Source organism: Mandrillus leucophaeus, unplaced genomic scaffold, assembly GCF_000951045.1.
Source record: "Mandrillus leucophaeus isolate KB7577 unplaced genomic scaffold, Mleu.le_1.0 Scaffold167, whole genome shotgun sequence".
NCBI lineage: Eukaryota > Metazoa > Chordata > Mammalia > Primates > Cercopithecidae > Mandrillus > Mandrillus leucophaeus.
Window position 1 is genome coordinate 17,094 of NW_012101665.1, and position 18,659 is coordinate 35,752.

The 18,659-nt window shown below is 42.6% G+C and overlaps 1 protein-coding gene, 1 long non-coding RNA gene and 3 other non-coding genes across 8 annotated transcripts in view; all 5 read left to right on the forward strand.

The window, feature by feature from the left end:
* The first annotated feature begins 1,362 nt into the window (after window positions 1–1,362).
* Window positions 1,363–14,891, forward strand: LOC105536977. The gene is made up of 3 exons (XR_001005650.1): window positions 1,363–1,671; window positions 2,629–2,838; window positions 14,795–14,891. It is a non-coding gene; the product is annotated as an uncharacterized LOC105536977 (long non-coding RNA).
* Window positions 1,443–1,535, forward strand: TRNAY-GUA. The gene is made up of 2 exons: window positions 1,443–1,479; window positions 1,500–1,535. It is a non-coding gene; the product is annotated as a tRNA-Tyr (tRNA).
* On the forward strand, window positions 2,063–2,151 carry TRNAY-GUA. The gene is given in 2 exon segments: window positions 2,063–2,099; window positions 2,116–2,151. It is a non-coding gene; the product is annotated as a tRNA-Tyr (tRNA).
* Window positions 2,255–2,327, forward strand: TRNAA-AGC. Its single transcript has one exon. It is a non-coding gene; the product is annotated as a tRNA-Ala (tRNA).
* Window positions 14,892–15,146: 255 nt separating the features above from the next.
* TRIM55 (tripartite motif containing 55) overlaps window positions 15,147–18,659 on the forward strand; it is a 51,332-nt gene continuing 47,819 nt past the window's right edge. For all 4 annotated transcript variants that reach the window (XM_011976467.1, XM_011976466.1, XM_011976468.1 and 1 more), the window contains exons 1-2: window positions 15,147–15,683; window positions 16,561–16,733. In XM_011976467.1, the coding sequence (XP_011831857.1) occupies window positions 15,516–15,683; window positions 16,561–16,733 (341 nt within the window). In that variant the 5' untranslated portion in view covers window positions 15,147–15,515. The remainder of the gene's footprint in view (window positions 15,684–16,560; window positions 16,734–18,659) is intronic.

Genomic DNA, 18,659 nt, shown 5'->3' on the forward strand with positions numbered 1-18,659 from the left:
CTCTTGTGAAATAAGGAGAAAGTAGGACTAAAAGGAGGCTCTTTTCTCTTAGCCTAATTTACATGGTTCTGTTCATGAACTTGAGCCAGAGGGGTACAACTCACCTCCCCCACCTCTCAGAGGTCATTTTCTCAGACTCTCAGAAACGCTGTATAACTTTAAAGATACATCAGCTTGTTACATGCAAAAATGGAAAAATGTTCACCAGGAAACAAAAATAATCTCCTCATGTTTGTGCAGCCTTAAGGAAGCCGCTTTCCCACTTAAAAATCCAGCCCTTTCCTTTTCTCTAACTTCCTATTTTCTCTTTCCTAATTTTACGTTTTATTAAAGCTTTTACTTTTGGGAACTACTATCTTATAGGGGAGATTTAAGAAATAATTCCAATCTCCCTTCCACAAATATTACTATAATAACATTAACACAGAAACTCAGTTTGCCCAAACCAACATGATGCCTTCTTGGTTAAAAGACCCCTAAGGGCAAAATCCAGGTCGTTGGATGGTTTTTATGCTATGCTAAAAACTGAGTGGGAATATGGCGGCAAACCTTTAACAATTTATAAACGCTGACTATGACCTTACAAAAATAGGCCGACAAAGCAGGATTATAGGCCTATTTGAGATTGAATAACTTTGTTAAAATTAATCATAAAATAGGAACCAGATCAAAAAGACATTTTATGTAATCTTAATCTTCTTCCCTCTCTTCGCTTAGCCGGGGGTTGGTGAGGGGACTTTCTCTAGGAACTTAATGACTCTGATGTCTTAAAGTACATGCAGTGGAACTAGCTCTGTCTACACAACCGCAGGCTTCAGTGGCGTCTTCCCAACCGGGCTTGCCGGCCGGGGGCGTCCCGAGAGCCTCGGGGCCTCCCCTTCACCCGGCGGAAGTTGGACGGGCGGCGCTGGTAAGGCCTCCCGGGCTTAAAGTGCAACGGACACTGCAGAAATCCAAACTGGTGGCATTCGCAGTTTGGGGACGCTAGAGGAAGTAATGATTTCTGGTTTGTTAACCTCAGGTGACAAAAATGCCGAGCCAGGCGGGAGCTGCACCTACAATCTTCTGATGCGTGGTCAGACACGTTATCCATTGCGCCACTGGTCTACCACGCAACTCCTCCACTGGCCGTTGAATTATTGCGTGTTGAGAACACACTCGGCAACCACTTTAAAGGGCAACGCAGGCTGGTAAAGGAAAAGTACGATAAGCGGGGGCGGTAGAGTCGCAGGGTCTTGGCACCGCGGGCCCCCGACACCTGGGTCGAGGGCCTTCACCCGGTCAGTCAGTCTAGCGAGCCAGAGCGCGCTGTCTTTCTGCGCACGCGTGGAGCACACAGGCCGACTCGCGGGCGCTGCGCTCAGTGCAATCTCCGGCTGCCTGGACTGGCGCTCCGATTCTTCTGTGCTGAATCTCAGGGGACGCCAACATGCATACACGTCCCTTCGATAGCTCAGCTGGTAGAGCGGAGGACTGTAGCTACTTCCTCAGCAGGAGACATCCTTAGGTCGCTGGTTCGATTCCGGCTCGAAGGAGACAAGTGCGGTTTTTATTCCAGCTCCCGATGACTTATGCCCCTTTCCTTGGGTGCCTTCAATGACACATTGCATTCCAACAAGCAGTTGGAAACTCTAGCGCGTTCTCCCCATTTTGGGCCTCCCAGCCTGCGCGGTAATTCTTTTTAGCTATCCCCCCGCGGGGACGTGCCCGGGCAGGTTCCCAGCGCAGCTGTGGGACTCCGCTCGGCCGAGCGACTGCCGGGTCACGGCTTCTGCATCTTTCTAACCGGTCTTTGGCATTGCTGGGCCCCCGAGTCACACAAGAGGCAGCGCCGGCTCCCGGGGGCCGGGCGGGGCCCTCTCCTCAGAGCCCCGGGCAGCTTCTGCGACCCGAGGGCTCGCAACGGCTGCCGTGAGGAGGTGGGGGGTCCGCGGGAAGAGGGATCTGGTGCTCCCGGAACCTGGGAATCAGAAAGAGAGAGAACACAATACCAAAAACAGGAAGCCTAAAAATGACACAATGTTACAGAGACAAGGCGGCACCCAGGCCGTTTTGCCCGCTCCCTTCGATAGCTCAGCTGGTAGAGCGGAGGACTGTAGGCGCGCGCCCGTAGCCATCCTTAGGTCGCTGGTTCGATTCCGGCTCGAAGGAGAGACTCATTTGTTTTGTTGCTTTGAACCAAAGAAATCTGTCTTTAGTGCTGAGTGTTCTGACCCTTCTCTAGAGGAACAGATAACGAGCCGTGCCCAACCGTGGGGGATTAGCTCAAATGGTAGAGCGCTCGCTTAGCATGCGAGAGGTAGCGGGATCGATGCCCGCATCCTCCAGTTTTCTTTCCTGTCCCGTACGGTTTTTCTTTCGATTCTCTCAGCCCACACTAGAGCTGAAAAGTCAGACGAAGTCAACTGAAGAGTAGGGCGAGCTCCAGGTTACCGCTCTAAAACTTCCCAGACAAGGAGTGGTGGGTGCTAGCAGTTTACCCTTCTAGCTTTAAATTTCTAGACCCATTTAATTGGGGGAAATTCACGAAATACAATTATTTCTGCTTCAAAATGGAGACAGATTGCCGTCACATGTATTATCCCTCAAAATCCTTTATGATTTGTGATAAGATGTCTGCATTTCCAGGGACTCATCTGAGGCTAAGCTGCCCATCGTTCGGGGAGACCCTCAGGGAAAACAAAGCAAGAAACAGAGAACTTGGAAACGGACACTGATTACTTTGAACGTTTGCTCAGCCGAGGAAGCAGGAACTGTTCGGCCCCGGGCGGACTGCCTGGCTCCGGACAGAGGACAGATCCGAGGTGGATGGATAAGGCAAAAGGTAGCCCTGCGAAGGTGAGTGGATAAAGTCCCTGGACACAGGGGCTGCCGTTGGAGGAGGTTCTTATGTCATTGTCCTCCAGTGGAAGTAACTGTGGAGAATTAACTAGAGACCAGCGATGAGAGAGAATTAATTGGATAAAAATTTTATCTAGGGCAGTCCTTGAGCGTAATTTTGTTAAGCAAAGACAAGACAAAAACAAAACGAGTAAAACCCAAACACACATCCACACACTCACTGAAAGATTCAGAGATTAAACAGAACACAAAGACTTTTCTGGTAAATAAAATCTCCCTATCCTAATTTTCAAGAAAAAAAGCTGTTGAAGCCACCCCGCAGTTCTTACAAGACAAAACACAAATCTTCCACACAAAAGCAGAAATACAGTATTATCCTTTGTGAGGAGTGCAGCAAATAAATGATATTTCTTCAGGGTCCTAGGCAACCTGTATACTTTTGTTACCAGTGTATACAACATGCTATGGTTTATTGCTATCTTTCATTTTCTACAGTGGTCTCCATTTTTACCTCGTTTTATTATTTTCAATAGTCTTTTAATTGAATGTATTGTAAATTACTTGAAATATAACATCATGATGTTCATAAAAACAAATTCACAAAGTAAGAAAAAGAATTCTTTTATCAGATGCCATGTCCCAGTTTCTAGTTTGGGATTATGGGCGTTCTAGCTGGCTGAGGGGAGGAACTGGCAGTGAAACTTTTAAGTGACCGAAAGAGCAAGAAGTAAGTAATAAGTCAAAGGAATAGCAAGTAATGCACCCAAAACCCAGTGGAGGACACACGTTTGGGGGAGGTGACCTGGGCCAAAACTCAAAGGATATCTCAGAGTCAGCAACCCAAACTGGGAATGGAATTCACGTACAAAGCTCAAAGGTATCAATCAGGAAGCAGTAATGCATGGTGGTTAGTCAGGCAGACTGTGAAACCTGATGGCCTTTCTTGGCTTTGCTACTTCTAACTGTATGACCACAGGCAGGTTGCTTGACATTTCGGTGCTTCAGTGTCTTTGTTTCTCAAATGGGGATATAATAATGATACCTACTTTTAATTAAGATATAACATGTAAAAGCCTTAGTACAGTGCCTGGCACATAGTAAACACAAAATAAACATTAGCTGTTATCAGTGTGCAAGGAAGGAAGAAACAGAAACATAAAGTGTCATTTCCCTGGCAAACTGCAGAGATTCGACACATTTCAGCACCTAGAGGCCTGGCAAGCATAGCATCATACAGTGAATGCCTGGGGGAATTAGTGTAAGGGTTTGTATATGTGTTTATATAAATATATATGGAAGTGCCTGGAAAGAGGTGCTTGGATCTACTGTGTAGGGAAAGTAGGAAGAACAATGCTAAAAATACAATATGATGGTTAGATATATTATGGTGTGGCCATGTAATGAAATATATATAGCCCTCAAAATTGTGTTTATTAAGAACTTACATTGACATGGGAAATGTTAATAATCATGCTTAGAAATAAAGTAGGTATAGAGCAATATAAACAAGCATAAGTTATTTATAGAAAAGACTAGAAACAGGCCAGCATGGTGGCTCATGCCTATAATCCCAACACTTTGAGAGGCCCAGGCAAACAGATCCCTTGAACTCAGGAGTTCGAGACCAGCCTGGGCAACATGATGAAACCCTGTCTCTAAAAAAAATACAAAAATTAGCTGTATGTGGTGGCATGTACCTGTGATCCCAGCTGCTCGGGAGGGTAAGGTAGGAAGATCTCTTGAACCTGAGAGGTCAAGGCTGCAGTGAGCAGTGATTGCACCACTGCACTCCAGCTTGGGCGACAGAGGGAGACCTCGTCTCAAAAAAAAAAAAAAAGAAGAAGAAAAAGAAAAAAAAAAGACTGGAAACATGCATTAAAATGTTAACAACAATAATGATCTTTGATAGTATGATTACTGTGATATATTTTCCTTAAAATTTTAAACTATTTTCTAAGTTTTCTGAAATAAACAATATTTTTAAATTGGAACTAGGGATGACTTTTAAAAAATTAACAGCTGACATCAACCCAGCACTTCCTACAAGCCGAGCACAGCTCTAGATACTTTACATGTTGTAACTTATTTCTCTCATAAAGAGAACACCAGGCCCAAATGGCTTCAGTACTGAATTCTACCAAAGAGTTAAGGAAGAAAAAAAATACCAATTATATACAAATTTTTCCAAAAAAAAATGATGAAAAAGGAGTACTTTCCAACTCATTCTATGAAGTCTCTGATACCAAAATTAGGCAAAGACATTACAGAAAAAGAAAACTACAGACCAATATAGCTTATGAATATAGATGCAAAAATTCTCAACAAAATTTTAGCCAAGTAAATCCAACAACATATAAAAAGGAAAATACATTATGACTAAGTGAGATTTATCCCAGGAATACAAGACTGGCTCAACATTCAAATTCATAACATTAAACAGATTAAAGAAAAAAAATCATGTGATCATCTGAGCAAATGCAGAAAAATCATTTGACCAAATTCAACATCCATTCCTGCTTTTAAAAACTGTCAGCAAATTTAGAGGGGAAGGGAACTTATTCAACCTGATAAAGGACATAAGTGAAACACATGCAGCTTACATTATGCTTAATATTAAAGAACAGTGCTTTCCTCCTAAGACCAAGACCAAGGCAAGGGTGTTTTCAGCTCTCATCAGGGCAATAAAGCAAAGGAAATGAAGTAAAAGATCTCCATATAGGAAAGGAAGAGGGAAAACTGTCTCTGTGTGCACATCTCACTTTTAAACAGTATTGGTTACATGTTGAAATGATAATATTTTGATGTTCTGAGGTTAAGTAAAATAATATTATTTTTATTTATTTTTAGATTTTTTAAATGTGGCTATTACAAAATTTAAAATCATGTATATGGCACATATTTGTCACATACATCTTATTTCTTTGGACAGTGCAAGTCAGAGAGATAGGCAAGGGCCAGATCACATCAGGTCTTGGGACCACAGTGAGGATTAATACCTTTATCCTAGAGGTGATGTGACCATTAACAGGATTTAAATAAGGGGTGACTTGTGAGAAGTGGACTGCAGAAGGCAAGAGTGAATTCAGAGAAATCAGTTAGGAGGCTGAGGTGGAGGAGAAGTGGGGTTGGGTCTGGGTGGGGAGGGTGGAGCCAACGTGTGGAGTTCAGACATAGGCCATTGGGAAGACCTTGGGCTAAAGTATTCGCTGCTTGTTGGGACTGTCGCTGCTTATTTCTGGCACATATATAATGAGTGTTTCTTATCCAAGAACACTTATCCAAGAAGTGTCCAGCGGAAAGTAAAATATGTTCATTTTTCTAACGTTTCCTCAGAGATCTTTATGATGAAGTAAAATTTATAAGCAACAGATTTGAAGAAGGAGTGGTTATCAAATGAACAAAAGATTTCAAGCAGAAGTTGGCAAACCATCTAATGAAAGAAATGCCACAGTGTTAGCTGCTGTTAAGTGCTTTTCAAGTTCATTTCTCTTTGATTTTAGATTTTGTAAGATGTTTCTTTTCATTAAAAATTTAAAAATCACGCCGGGCGCGGTGGCTCATGCCTGTAATCCCAGCACTTTGGGAGGCCGAGGCGGGCGGATCACGAGGTCAGGAGATCGAGACCATCCTAGCTAACACCGTGAAACCCCGTCTCTACTAAAAATACAAAAAAATTAGCCAGGCGTGGTGGTGCGCGGCCTGTAGTCCCAACTACTTGGAGGCTGAGGCAGAAGAATGACGTGAACCCGGGAGGCGGAGGTTGCAGTGAGCCGAGATCGCACCACTGCACTCCAGCCTGGGTGACAAAGCGAGACTCTGTCTCAAAAAAAAAAAAAAAAAAAAAATTTAAAAATCACATATCCAAGCTACTTATTGCCAGGTAGACAGCTAAATAGAAAAGACTGATGACACAGGCAGAGGGAAAACATGAAGTATTTTGTAGATGTCATGGGTCAAGTCCTCAGTGCAAAGGGATGGCAAGAATCTTTTTAAGGAAAGAGAGTTCTGGGTTATATTTTTTGGAATAACTTTTAAAGTTGTTACATGGAGGGAAATTTCTAAGCCAAATAATGGTTAGACAGTGCTTTATTTGGGCCACACCCTGAGCTCTAGGATACCAAAAGAAATAACATTATGTCTTCTGTGGTCAGATGGGTTATATCTGGCAGGACTGATAACCGAGCCTGGTGCTTGGAACACCAGCTCATTGAAATCCCAAATGAAGTGTGGCCTTCCCTCCACTGGTCATGAGTGGAGTTCTCACTAAAAAAGGGAGGGAGGGAGGGAGGGAGGGATGGATGGATGGATGGATGGATGGATCGATGGATGGTTGGACGGACGGGTGGATGCAGGCATGCATGTGTGAATATTGCAAGAAAGAATTAACAGCCTCACTGGCTTAGTTAAGAGGACCTGGTTTGCACAAGATTAAGTGTTGGCCTTTGTTTTGGCATGGGATTAAAATAATTCTCAGATTATATTGGTGCTGGGGTTGACCTGAAAGTCTTGGTCCACTGGTGCCCTAGTGCTCCAGCCCAACTAAACTTCCTTCTTCAGCAATCACCAACTCTCTGCCTTCACATTCACATCATCTGATGTTCTTTCCCTGTTTTAATTCTTTAGTCAGTCACCCCCTTTCTCACTTCCAGTGGGCACAAGAAAGCAAGAACACTTCCTTTCTACCTTAGAGGCTGAGCCAGGAGTAAGATCTGTCTTCCGACTCCTCTTGTTTTCTCTTTCATCAGGACTGCACTCTCTCTGCTCACTGTTTTGCTTCAAACCATATCTGTTTTTTATTTTCTTTTAGCTCTACCCTCCATCTAACCATAAATTCTCTGTTCTGTTTGATGAACAAATGGCTCCTTAAACTAAGGCTGGATTATTTTCAAGTACCTGGAATTGCAATTACCTGCACCAAAGACACAAAACAGAACATGGGTAAATGAAATGCTGAGGATGTTCTGGAATGTTCAGGATTCTTTGGGATTTTCTAATGTCTCCTGTTCACAGAATGCTCTGACCTATTTTGACAGTTACAATGAAGAATCAGTTCTGCTCTTCTGACCACACTGGGGCGAGTAGAGAATCACATCACTCTAGCCAGAGAGTACAAAATCACCAAAAGACGGTGACCCAGTTCTTGTTGGAGAGTCCTTCATACGCATTTGAATTTGCCCCCAATATTTTTTTATATCTCGTGTTCTAGGACTGGTTGTCTAGTATAATAACCACTATCCACATGTGGACATTTAAATATAAGTTTAAATTAATACAGTTTAAAATTTAGTTTCAGAGCTGCACTGTGCACATTCCAAGTACTCAAGAACCACAAGTGGCTAGAGATTGGACACTACAGATATAGAACATTTCCATAATTAGTGGAAATTGTTATGGACAGTGCCCTTCTAAAGCATGGGTGTGGTGCAGCTTAGTGGGTGAGGTCATGGGCTCTGTACTCAAAAGATGTATCTCTTAGTCTGCATCACAGTTTCAGCAGCCACGTGACTCAAGGCAACTACTTAACTTGCTCAGCCACAGTTGACTCAGTGGAGATAATAATACCAGAGACAGGGAGCTATGACATGAAGTAATGGGTACTCAGTACATATTTATCATATTTGTTGTAGTGGTATAGTAGTAAAAATAATTTTAGCATCCCTTCCTGTCTTCCCTAGATGAAAAACACACTGAGCTCTTACTGTATAATAAAGAACTTAGCTGGTCTTTGTCCCAAGTCCCTGAGTGGGAGCCTCTAAATCCTTAGAATTTCTCGAATGACAGACATACCTTTGTTATTCATCGTGGGCCCTGATAGTTTATGCTAAGGAGATAACTGAGGATGGGGGCCGGCCATGTCAGAAAGAACAACCATGAGATGAGAATCTTGGGGCTTTGAGCCACATGATGTCAGCCCAACCTCCAGGGAGGCAAGGAGAAAGCTGAAGATTGAGATCAGTCACATAGCTAATGATTCCATCAATCATGCCTCCATAATGAAGCCCCCATAAGAACTCTGGACACAGAAGCTCGGGTGACCTTCCCTGGTTAACAGCACTCTGTGTGCATTGTTACACATTCATGTGCCAGGAGGGTGATGCATCCTGACTCCACTGGGAGAGGACATGGAAGTTCACATTTGGGACACCCTGCAACCTTGCCCGTATGAATTTCTTCTTTTGGCCAGTCTTAATTTGTATTCTTTTTGGCTCTAATAAAACTGTAATCATAAATATGTTTTCCTGAGTTCTGTGAGTCATTCTACCAAACCAAGGAGGTAGTGGGAACCCCCAAATTTGTAGCCAGTTGGTCAGAAGTGCAGGATCTGGGAACCCTAGAGTTTGCTGCTGGTGTCTTAAGTGAGGACAGACCGTGCCCTTTACTTGTGAAATTTGGCCTAACTCCATTTAGGTCATGTCAGAATTCCACTGCAGATCTACATCTCATTCCTGGGCCCTGGCCCCTGAAAATGCCTGGTTCCATTTGGCCCGGCAGCTACAGGTTGAAAGAGGTCAAAAGCCTTCTTTTTCTGTTGTTACTCTTCAGTGTCACATCCACCGTTGGGTGCACACTGAGGTTCCTAGGGACCCATCTAATTTCCCCAGATGTATCTGGGAGACCGGAAAACTGTTGAAAGAGGGGAGGGTGGTGGTAACTTTGCTTCAGTTTTTCAATGTGTCTAAACGTACTCCAGCCCCAGGCTGGTGGGACTCAGAAATGAGGGGCAACCAGGGCTTCCAACCATGGCAGCTCCCTGTGTAATTGCTCCCGATCAGTTTCTAGCCTCTGTCCTGATATGTGTGGTGAGGGTGGGGGTGGACGTGGGGGAAGCAGTGCACTCCTTCTATATAAACCAAAATACCTTCAGGAGACTACGCTTTGTTAAATTAAGTTTGACCTAAAGCTACCTTCATATATATTTTAGGTTTCACTTAAAGGTTTCTTGTACATAGTGAACTGTCACCCAACTGGGTGTCTAAACAGACTGTAACGTGCTCTTGTAACAGGTCGCTGAGTCTCAGCCAATCCCAGGTGGTCAGCTGTTAAACCAGGTTCAAGTAAGGCAAACGCTGAGCTGTCACCAGTCCACCTAACTCTGTGCCCCACTTCTGCTTTCTGTACATCACTTCCTTTTCTCGGTCCATAAATCTTACCCAACCATGGGGCAGCCCTTGAATCTCTAAACCTATTCTGGTTCTGAGGGCTGCCTCATTCGTGAATCATCCTTTGCTCAATTAAATTTTGTTAATTTCAATTTGTCTAAATTTTTTCTTTTATCAGCTGGTTTTCATGTCCAGCACAGGCTCAGGTCCACTCCAAATCCCGGAGCCTGAAGATGACTTAAATTCTGATTCAGGTCCGGAATTTCCCCAATCTCCTGGACCCTATGAATGATTTGGGAGTAAACAAAATGTTCTGATTTCTCCTTAGAGCAGAGCACTCCCTCCTGTGTCCCACTTCCAGCTCAAACACCCACCCCATGGACTGGTGTCTGAGAGCAGGGAGGAGCAAGAAATGAAGAAAAGAGAACGCAGAGAGGAAGGTGGTAATTATTCATGTTGTGAAGGGAAAATAAATCTTGGGGCCCCCAAATCACTAAGCTAAAGGGAAAAGTCAAGCTGGGAACTGTTTAGGGCCAATCTGCCTCTCATTCTATTCAAAGTCGCCCCTCTGCTCACTGAGATAAATGCATAAATGGAGAAGGTAATTAGAAACTGAAGAGAATGCAACCATTTTTCTCTTTTCGACCTATGACCTGGAATCCTCCTCCCCGCTTCGAATCTTCCGCCTTTGCTTCGAGCTGTCCCGTTTCCAGACCAAGCCAATGTTCATCTTGTATACGTTGATTGATGTCTCATGTCTCCATAGAATGTATAAAAACAAACTGTGCTCTGATCACCTTGGGCACACGTTGTTAGGACCTCCTGAGGCCGTGTCACAGGCATGCATCCTCAACCTTGGCAAAATTAACCTTCTAAATTAACTGAGACCTGTCTCAGATTTTCAGGGTATATTTTGGTAACGAAAAATATAATTCTAAGCCCCCAACTCACTGATGGACGCCCCTTCTCAGCCAAGGTCGTTCCAAAGTAAACCTAAAAAATGATTTCAGGCCATCATGGGAAGATAGAGTCACACATGCCTCCTTCTAGCCTCTTTTAGAATTCAGGCTCAGCTGACCAGCATTAACACTAAAACAGAGATCTCAAGACTGAAAAAACAGACTCTTTGTAGCAATAAGATACCAAATTCCAATCTGACGCTAGTATAGCATCATATGACAGATAGCAGGCCCTGAAATAAATTAAAGTATTTTCCCCCAAAATATATTTCTTTGAAATATTTTGAAATGGCCCTGCAACACTGTCTCTTGTGAGGAAAATCTATATTCTGTAGAGAATCCCTTCCTTTTCCAGGTCTTTTCCCTGATCTGGGAGAGATTTAACTAAGATTTAACTTCTATTCTCTCTGAAGCCTGCTAGTTTGGAAGCATCTTCTGCACAAGAACCTTGGTGTCCACAACCCCTTATCTAAACCCAGACATACCTTACTGTAAATTGCAGGTCCTTAGGTAATATCTTAACTCTTTTAACCAACTGCCAATCAGAAAATCTTCGAATCTACCTATGACCTGGAAGCCCCCACTTCGAGCTGTCCCATATTTCAGACCAAATGAATGTATACCCCCACATATATTGATTGATGTCTTATGTCTCCCTGAAACTTATAAAACTAAACTGTAGCCTGACCACCTTGGGCACCTGTTCTCAGGACTTCCTGGGGCTGTCACAGGTCATGGTTCTTATATTTGGCTCAGAGTAAATATTTTCAAATATTTTACAGAGTTTTACTCTTTTTCATTGATACTCATCAACTGAGCTCTTAGTCCTGTGGGATTCATGCTGGTTTCCTGTGTCGCCTCCAGGGACAGTTCTAAGAAAAAGTAAAAGGCAGGGAGCAAGAAAGAACAGAGAGAAAAAAAAAAAAAAAAAGACAGAGAAAGGAAGATAGAGATCAGCTCTGTAATCCCAGAGCTTTGGGAGACCATGGCAGGAGGATGGCTTGAAGCCAGGAGTTCAAGCCTGGGCAACATAGCAAGACCCTTGTCTCTGCAAAAAAATTAAAAAATTAGCTGGGCCTAGTGGTGCACACCTGTAGTCCCAGCTACTCAGGGGGCTAAGGTGGGGGGATTGCTTGAGCTCAGGAGTTTGAGGTTTCAGTGAGCTATGACTGCGCCACTACACTCCAGTTTGGGCAACAGAGTGACTCTCGGTCTCTTAAAAGAAAATACTGTTTCAGAGGTTTTTGTTTTTTTCTACGAATACTGCTAAGCTAGGTTATGAACCCCACTCACTTATAGAGGGCAGAACTGAAATCCTCCTAGGTGAGGTCACCTTCCAAGACCACAAAGCGAGGTAGATGCAGAAGTTGGGAGAAAGCCTGACTGTCTCTGACTCACTCTGCAGCCTCTCACTACATCATCGGTCACTCAGGCTCACGCATCTGAGTCATCTCTGTGGATTCTACTTTCATAGCAGCCCCAGGGATCATTTCCTTCTTTCCTTCCCCACTGCCATGACCTGTGCCAGGGCTTCCCGACCTCTCACCTGGACTATTGCCAACAGCCTCTGATCTGGTCTTTAGCCAGTCACCTTCATGCTAATCTAACCCAATTCTCACTGAAAGATCAATCTAACCAACCACTGCCCTCACGGAAGTGAGAAACTTTTAACGACTTCCTGCTGCTTAATTTATTAAGTGTTAAAAACTCTTTAACGCAGTATCCATGGCCAGTCAATGCTTGAGCAGTATGCGTGCACTCCAGCTCAAGTCACCGTGGCTCGGAGATCCCCTGCACGCCTGTGCATGCCCACGTTGCTGCTGCTGTGCCTTCTCTTGGAAAGCCCCAGCCATGCCCCACCTAACTACACCTCCATCCCTCTGAGATCCTCGGTGCAGCAGTTCAGACACTACCCCCACCCATGAAGCCCTTCTGATTCCTCCGACCCTGAATTGCTGTAGCTGTTGTGAAAGGAAAATAAATCTTGGGACCCCAAAATCATAAGCCAAAGGGAAAAGTCAAGCTGGGAACTGCGTCAGGCAAACCTGCCTCCCACATTATTCCTAAATAAGATAGCTACAAAGATTTAAAAGCTACATACCTCCCTTACAATTTGCACACTGGGAAATTCCTTACAGGCCCCAATATCTTTACCTTAAAACAGTTTTGTTGAATTTTACCCTGACAGTGTAAATTGACAGCTTATCTTCACAGGCGTGGTACAAAGGACAGAACTCTAAGTCATCTCTCTGCTTACCTGAGACAAATGCATATCTGCTTTCTTCCTCTGATGTAAAAATGCAGACTCACTGAGCTAGAGGAAGACATAAATGACTATTATTCCTCTACCTACCACCCAGCCCCAACATGTAAATTATGTATTTGGTGAAAGACTGATCAAAGACTCGAAAGAATGCAACCGTTTGCCTCTTATCTATACCCACAACTGAGAAATTTTTTTTCTCCTTCCCCAATATCCATCCTTTTCCCTTTAAATATTGAAGTCTCCGAAATCTTCTCTGGAGAAAAGCACAGACCTGCCTCCTGGCACGCGCCCTTAACTTTCTCGATTGAGACCTGTCTCAGGTACTTTTTGGCTTGGACTCTTTATTACATTTTATTTAGTACTATGTTGTGTGTGTGCACGTCTCATCTCCACTCAGACTGGGCTCCTTGAGGACAATGACCTATGTCTTGTTCATCTTTCAATCCCCAGAGCCTCACACAATGGAGACACACTACACATATCCAATGAATGTATTTTGAAGGAATGAATTCCTTCTACAAGAAAAGACTCTGCTGCAATGTACATGATTAGTTTAAGTGCTTTTACTTAGATTGCAAGGTCTTTGGCAGTAGAAACTTAATCTTTCCTAGAAAATATCTCACATATTGTATTCAGACCTCCCCTCCACAGCCCATGAATTGGTAAACACAATTAACTGTCTAGGCTGGGTGAACTGAAGTAATTCAGTTAAAAACATTTTACCAGTTCCTGTCCTCACTGTAGTTGCTAAATAAATATTGAAAGGACTAAGATAATTCTCTAAAGATCCCCGATATGTTTATGAATACATATAACTTATTATTAATTAATAGAGCTTGTTAGATTCTCAATAAGCTCTCTGTGCACACAGCACTAAGACCACACATAACCAGTCACACTGACCTACACTTCACTGGTGATCTAATTCACACCAGGGATATGTTAACAAAATGTGTTCATTGTCCCAGGTTTTTAAAATCAAGGAGAAAGAAAGCCGAAATTTATCACATATAAACAGACATAGATTTCTTTTTCATTTTTGATCTGATTTAAACATTTTTAAATACAATATTTATTGGTTAAACTGTCGCTTCACAAAATCCCGATGAATGTCAGAATCAATGTTTATGACTCAAGAGCAGACCAAGAATATTAGAAATGACCAGAGAAACTATGGTTTAAAAAGTCACCTTGGAGGAAGGGGAAATGCAAGGGCGTATAGTTATTTTGGAGGCAGATGAAATGCAGGTATGGAAATAGGACTCCATTTATACTTCACTTGTCAATGGCACTGGTAACTGTGCCCCAAGGGATGACAAAATGAAATAATAGATTTGCCACCCCCAGGCCCCTGCCAGTTGCTACCTCATTACTGATTATTGTTGCAAACTATTATATAATTTAAGAATTTAAATAATCAGTAAAAGACCATCAAATTTGCTTTGTGTTTTTGGGTGTGTGTAGGAGGCGGGGCAGCATAGGAGGAAAGAGGGCCAAGGAAGAGGAAAGCAATGCGGAAGAGCAGACAGCATACTAGAGTTGTTTTATCATATAACTTTTTTCTCAAATAATTAGATCATCCACTGGTTTTGAATTTTTATTTATGCATGTATTTATTTATTTATGAGGTGGATACCTTTATGGTGAAGATTTGAATTTAGCTTTTAAATTGTAATTTTTCAAAGACCACAACCCCAGCTGACAAAGATGAAATACCTAACATTAAGAAAGTCTTTTTGATGATTGCCCTTGTGAAGCCTGGATAACAATTTTCAAGACATGTTTTGTTCATTTTCACCTAAGGAGGCTCTATTAGGCTACGTTCGGTGACTCAGTTCCTACACTCTCAAGACAGGGCTGGCATTAGTTACACAGTCAGACTCTGTGCTGCGTTCTGCCCCTTCCTGGAGAAACTGTCACCAAATTCTCAGTGAGTGTTCACAGAGGGCATGGTTCAGTGGCTAGGCATGCACATTTGCATTTGTTGTTGACAACTGTCAGCTTTGACCTCCTTCTCTTCACAACCCTGTCTAAATGAGGTTTGTAATCCTCCTTCCCACCCACTCTCTTCACTCCCTGGGGCAAGAATGTTGACTCCTGCTCGTCACCTGTCAGGATCCATCCTCCTGTCACTGGCTTATATGGACAAGTCAGCCCACATCACGTGACTGCAGGTTGCTAAAAACAGCTCCGGCACCCACTCCAAACCAGGGCCTGAAACAATGTCCTCCACCGAGGGAAACGTAAAGGACACTTGATCACACAATCCCTGGAATAATATCCAGGAAACACTTGCTGGAGCCACTTGCAGCACCCTTCCCTGGCAGCACACTTGGGGACAGCGAGGAGATGAGCGCATCTCTGAATTACAAGTCTTTTTCCAAAGAGCAGCAGACCATGGATAACTTAGAGAAGCAACTCATCTGTCCCATCTGCTTAGAGATGTTCACGAAACCCGTGGTCATTCTCCCCTGTCAGCACAACCTGTGTAGGAAATGTGCCAGTGATATTTTCCAGGTAGGTTTGTTTGGAATTTGGTTGGGGGGAGGGGGTGGAAAAGATTCCCTTCTCTTGGAATCAAGTGCTTAACATTGAGGTGAAATCCTTTAAAAAACTTTATAAGGTTGCCGGGTGCGGTGGCTCACACCTATAATCCCAGCACTTTGGGAGGCCGAGGCCAGTGGATCACCTGAGGTCAGGCACTCGAGACCAGGCTGGCTAACATGGCGAAACCCCATCTCCACTAAAAATACAAAAAAAAAAAAAAAAAATTAGCTGGGCATGGTGGCGGGCACCTATAATCTCAGGTACTTGGGAGGCTGAGGCAGGAGAATTGCTTGAACCCAGGAGGTGGAGGTTGCAGTGAGCTGAGATTGTGCCATTGCACTCCAGCCTGGGCAACGGAGTGAAACTCTGTCTCAAAAAAAGAAAAACAAACAAACAAACAAACAAAACTTTATAAAGTTGCATTTACTTTCAAGAAAAACATGTTTATTTTAACGATTTGGTTTGTGTCCTCTTTACTCCCAAATCTAGTTTTATTTTAATACTAAGAATCATATATTTTTAAAAATCAAACCATTGAATGTGTTTCAAAACTATAAATAAGTAATTGCTGAAGACTTTAATGTGGAGTTTCTGGCTGGAACTTTTGGTTCTGAAAATGTGGAATGGAAAAATATCTTATGTAGACAGTGGTATGTTCGCATATGACTGTGGATAAGGTCTGACCCTGTGTTTCAGGACCACTTGCTGAGAAAGCCCTGAGGGATGATCTTATGGCAAGCTTAAAGTAGAAGTTCATGTTGTTTGTAGTAGCAGAGAGTGAAAACAAGTCTCGGAGAAGCTACTTGTGGCATTACCCAATTCCTTTTTTCTTACTTGGCAAGAACAGGCCTCTAACCCGTATTTGCCCACAAGAGGAGGCACCACCATGGCATCAGGGGGCCGATTCCGCTGCCCATCCTGTAGACATGAAGTGGTTTTGGATAGACATGGGGTATATGGACTTCAGAGGAACCTGCTGGTGGAAAATATCATTGACATCTACAAGCAGGAGTCCACCAGGTAACACTCTTCCACTCTTCCATGTGTCAAGGCCATCTGAAACTTGTTTTTGTTTGTTTGGTTTAATGGGTTGCTGCACTGAATGCTTGTTTATCAATCACAGACTGTTTTATGGAAAAATGGTTTTCCAAGTCAGTCCTTCCCAGTGAGATTGAGAGTTGCTCACAGCATGAGAGAGGGGAGTTGGTGCCCATGCTTTTGTATCAGTTTAAGAATTAAGTGACTCATTAACACTAATCCATTCCAGATGGTGATGTTGAAAGAGACATACTGCTGTCCCTCTACACCTTAAATCCTGGTATTACATCCATTTTACACATTTTTGCACTTCACAGGTCCTTTGTAGCTCCAGATCTCTACAAAGTAAAGAAAAAATATCTAGTAAAAACTTAATAGAAAATTAATAGAAATGGCATCTTGCAAAATAGCCCAGTTCCTAATTCAGACAGTCTTGCCTTAAAATTGTTTGGATGGTAATAATAAAAACAAAATCCTCTAACATAGGTTGTCACTGTATTTACTCTAAGGGAAGTCACAAAGCAAGGCAAAACCCTGGCCTTTAGGGACTTAAAGTTCAGAGACATGAGGAAAAAAAAGATGAAATTCAGGTTATGTTTCCCTATTCCTTATTCTGTATTTACTGCATAGTCAGCATTCACTTGTTGATTGCGAATAGCATTGTGATAGCATTATATATCATCCATTCATTTAAAAAAATAACAAAAAAGGCTTCTTATTCACCAAACCACATTGGCTATAGAATTCCTTTCCTAGATACAACGCTGTGGGAAGCTTATTCCTAGAAAGGAACGATGTGAAGAGCCCCTTTTCAATTGTGCACAGGTCAGTCCAGTCCACAAAGCTTGATAGCAATATTGAGACCATCTAGAAGTGGCCTCATTGTGATTCCATTAGGGGACATGTATTTATGGAACATCTGCAGAGCTCTAAGAGGCTTGTGCTCTTGGAAGGAAAGCTGTTCTATAAATCTAACATAATTATTATAATTATTATAGCTATTAATTTCCGCTAAAGATCCAAAACTAAATTAGATAGTACCAGGATCTAGATGGGTTTGGGGAAGAATTGCTGATGGATTGCAGCTGGCTGTTTCCCTTGCTTCCAAAGTCTCTTGACAAGAACAACAGTACTATTGCTGTTGCTGTTACTTTACAGATTTGATCTCATTGTATTTCACTACTTTAAAATACAAATACACACTGTCTCTTAAAAACTTAACCAACCAATTAAAAACCAATTAATTATGAGACTGATGCAAAATTGCGATTTTTGCAATTACTTTTCATGGCCAAAACAGCAATTACTTTTCCACCAACCTAATATTAAGAGAGTTTATATTAACAAGAGTTTCAGGGCTAGTCCAGTGCCTTGCACAAATTAGTTGCTCCATAAACCCAGCTGATTAAGCAATAACACAAATATTCTTACATAACAAGTTTCAGAGCTAGTACAGTGCCTTGCACAGAATAGTTGCCCCATAAATCCCAGCTGATTAAGCAACACCACAAATATTCTTACATGTTCTATTTATTGCAGTAAATTTGTGTTTTGTTACTTGTCACAGTGGGAATTTGAGACATGAAAAAATAGCAATACTTGTTATGAAATCCAGAGAAGAGATGTTAAAACTTGCAGTATTAGTAAAACTACAAAACACATCTTCACCTTAACTATGAAGTTGGCTTGGTGCAGCTGCCAAAAATAGTACCCAGGTCTGGGAAGTAAATTGCACAAAAGAAATGAACGAAATTTCCAACAATAAAGCTCATAGTTGAGTGGACTAGGGATGCTTTTGTGATTTTCTGTGATTTTGTTATGCTGTTTTTTCTTGAACTTGAGACTTGCTTGTGGGACAATTTTACTTGGTAGCAGAACCACAAGTCGCACAGAGCACTTGGCCACGTG